Raw genomic sequence first — 3,063 nt, 5'->3', positions numbered from 1 at the left:
CACTGAACTTTTTTTGTTCACTGGTACTAAAATTGATTTAGCTATACATTTCAGTAACGAATAATCCGTTGTTAAACCAAGTTATGCTTTTTATTTTATTGTCTTGTTTCACTTATACATATATTTTTTAAGTAAGGATTTTCAATTAAATTTTTTTCTTTAAAATAAAAAAAAAACATGAACTTTCAAAAAACTACCAGCGATTATTCTTCATTAGTTTCTTTAGTACGAAACCAACCATATCCAACATATCCGCAATATGCCACATTCACATCAAGATTAAAAACATATAATTTATTTCCGCCAACTATACCTCAAAACAAATATGTATTGTCTGAATGCGGATTTATATATACAGGGGTTCAAGATATTGTTGAATGCTTCTCTTGTGGACTTGTATTACATGACTGGAAGAAGGATGACATTCCATGGATTGAACACTCGAGACATAATTCCAAATGTATTTATGTATTATTATCGAAAGGTAACCACTTTGTAGAACACATAATAACCAAATGTGGAAGAACCAAATGTAATTGTGAAACTAAATATGCCACTCGCTCAACTGCTTAAACGTATGAACGATAATAAAATAAAACTTTTTTGAAATTGTATTTAACTTTTTTAGTATAAAACGTTGTTGTATGAATAAAATATAATCAGTATACAATTAACACTCTGATAATCATAGTATAATTTTTTAAAACAATAATCGCCAGAACGAACAAAAATATATCGGTAAGTATTATAAGCTCGCTACAATATGATTTCACCGATTGTCTTAAGGTCAGAATTTGAAATTCATCAATATGGAAAGAAAAGTGTAACAGTAGGTTTGTTAGTTAACAAAAAGATTTCGATTGTTGTAATATTAAAATGTATGATTACTAAAAAGAGTTTAAGCCTCGATCTAGACCAATGGCAATCATTAATGTGTGAAAATAATTATAAAGCAATTATTGATAATCTACGAAACCGATGTAAACGTGTAAGAATAACTGATAACTTAAGCTATTCCGTTAATGTGAAACAGTCTTCAATCATATTATATTCTAATGAAAATTATATAACTTTATCACATGTCGATTTGCAAAGGCTGAATCAGCTTGGAGCTTTAATCGATCTCTATATAATCGAGAAGCAGAAAAAATTACCATGTTACCATAAGACTTTTGACACAGCATATGCATTAATTATGGCAGATATTAACGGGTTACCCTCTTCTTGTCGACGGAATGAATTTACAAACTCATATATTCAGAATTATAACTTAAGTTATACTAATATAGAAACTAATGATATTTCTTTTATGTATGAATTATTACAATATCATTATAACTCATTATCAAATATGATATTACAAGAGTTAGAATTAGGTACATCAGTTATTAACCTGTAATTTATTTTTACACATCATGAAACTAAATCATATACACTACTTTTGTATCACTTTTAAAAATAAATGTACGATTAGTTAATATATTGGTTTTTTATTTTAATTTTCAACAGTCATTACAAACAGATTTATTATGATTTTGATTTTTTAATACATCCTATTTTCTTGTTTGGATCAGACATGAACCGTCCCACACAGCATTTTCCAATCAAAATAATTGTATAAATATTAAATTTGAATTGGATTTAAAATATTTAAAATTAAAATTTGATAAATGATTGATGAAATATATAATTTTTTACGTTGTAACCAAAATATTGTATAGTTATAAATAAATATTGGTTTAAAAATATTTAATTTTTAAAGACAATTAAAAATTTAACAAATCTTAAAATTTAACATTTAATGAACAGGATAAAATAATATTTATTTTGGTTTAAAACTCAACCTTTATTCAACCTTTATTATTAATATTTATCTTTATTTTCTATTAATTGAATAAAATATATTTTATTTCAAATGGTAATTGGAAATTAAATGTATCTTATAATGTAACATTAAATAACTTAACTATATTAATATTTATTTTTTGTTAATACTCCTAATTTATTCAACCTTTATTATTAATATTTATCTTTATTTTTTATTTATTGAATAAAATATAAATTATTATTTTCAGAGGAAATCAAAAATTAAATACAACTTAAAATGTAACATGAAACAATTACAGGGTTGGCCGGCTTAGGGGCCGGGCACGGGGCCTGGGCCCCTCTACAAGATTCATTATTATACTAAGAGGCCCCACAAAATAATATATTAGTATACCTTTTGGCCTTTTGCAGTAAGTTTTGTCGCTTATTCATAAGTCAACTAAATATTCTTTAGTTATGAAGGCTATTAAGTTTTAAAACTAATAAGTCAACTATAAAAATCCTTTTATGTCAAACTTATTATATTTAACCCCAACCACCCTAAATTCAGTCCTGAATAAATATACTAAAAAAATATGTATTTAATACTTCAAAAAAAGTATATTATTTTATTTTAATCTTCATTAATAATAAAATCATAGGTGTATAATATGCTTACAGTAGTCTACAATAATATATTATAATGTTAATATGGAAAATATGGCCTGCAATTGGTCACAGGGGGACGATGATACGCTTAATTTTTTAATTCTTTTAAATTGTATTGAATAAATTACCAAATTTAAAACGTTTTTTCTTTACATAATTTAATGTACACATAAAACATTGATTCAGAAAGTATTTAAGAACAAATACAAAATATAATATTCGCCATATGTTAACTCGAATTGTATAGGTACACCTTAGATTCTTCATAAGTTAATTATAATGTAATTTAATTTTTTTTTTCAAACTGTTGTTGTTATTCATATGTAATTGTATTTTTGAACTTCTGGGCCCCCACACGAGTAATTATCTCAGTGGGGCCCAGTATTCATATATATATATATATGATGAAATTAAATAAAATAACATAAATAAATGATGCGTATTTAAATACCTTATTGAATTTATTGTCATTATCAAAGGTAGGCAAGTCGATGAAAAAATTAATGATTTCAGTTAATTTAAGTTAATAGTTGATAAACAATACCTATAATATATTAAAAATGAAGAAAATGCTTAACTCAGTTAAAA

At 24.9% G+C, this 3,063-nt stretch overlaps 1 protein-coding gene across 1 annotated transcript; it reads left to right on the top strand.

Annotated features, from left to right (window-relative positions):
• Nucleotides 1-60: 60 nt before the first annotated feature.
• LOC103308123 (death-associated inhibitor of apoptosis 1-like) lies at nucleotides 61-592 on the top strand. The gene has a single exon (XM_008180899.2). The coding sequence runs from the start codon at nucleotides 178-180 to the stop codon at nucleotides 571-573; it is 396 nt and encodes a 131-aa protein (XP_008179121.1). The 5' UTR covers nucleotides 61-177; the 3' UTR covers nucleotides 574-592.
• Nucleotides 593-3,063: the final 2,471 nt, after the last annotated feature.

This window comes from Acyrthosiphon pisum, unplaced genomic scaffold, assembly GCF_005508785.2.
Source record: "Acyrthosiphon pisum isolate AL4f unplaced genomic scaffold, pea_aphid_22Mar2018_4r6ur Scaffold_5;HRSCAF=24, whole genome shotgun sequence".
Lineage (NCBI taxonomy): Eukaryota > Metazoa > Arthropoda > Insecta > Hemiptera > Aphididae > Acyrthosiphon > Acyrthosiphon pisum.
The sequence above is the reverse complement of the archived record's forward strand: the minus strand, read 5'-3'. Positions and strand labels throughout refer to the sequence as shown.

Excerpts from the sequence above, each read along its gene's own strand:
- LOC103308123 (XM_008180899.2), top strand. The coding sequence starts at position 178 with ATGAACTTTCAAAAAACTACCAGCGATTATTCTTCATTAGTTTCTTTA.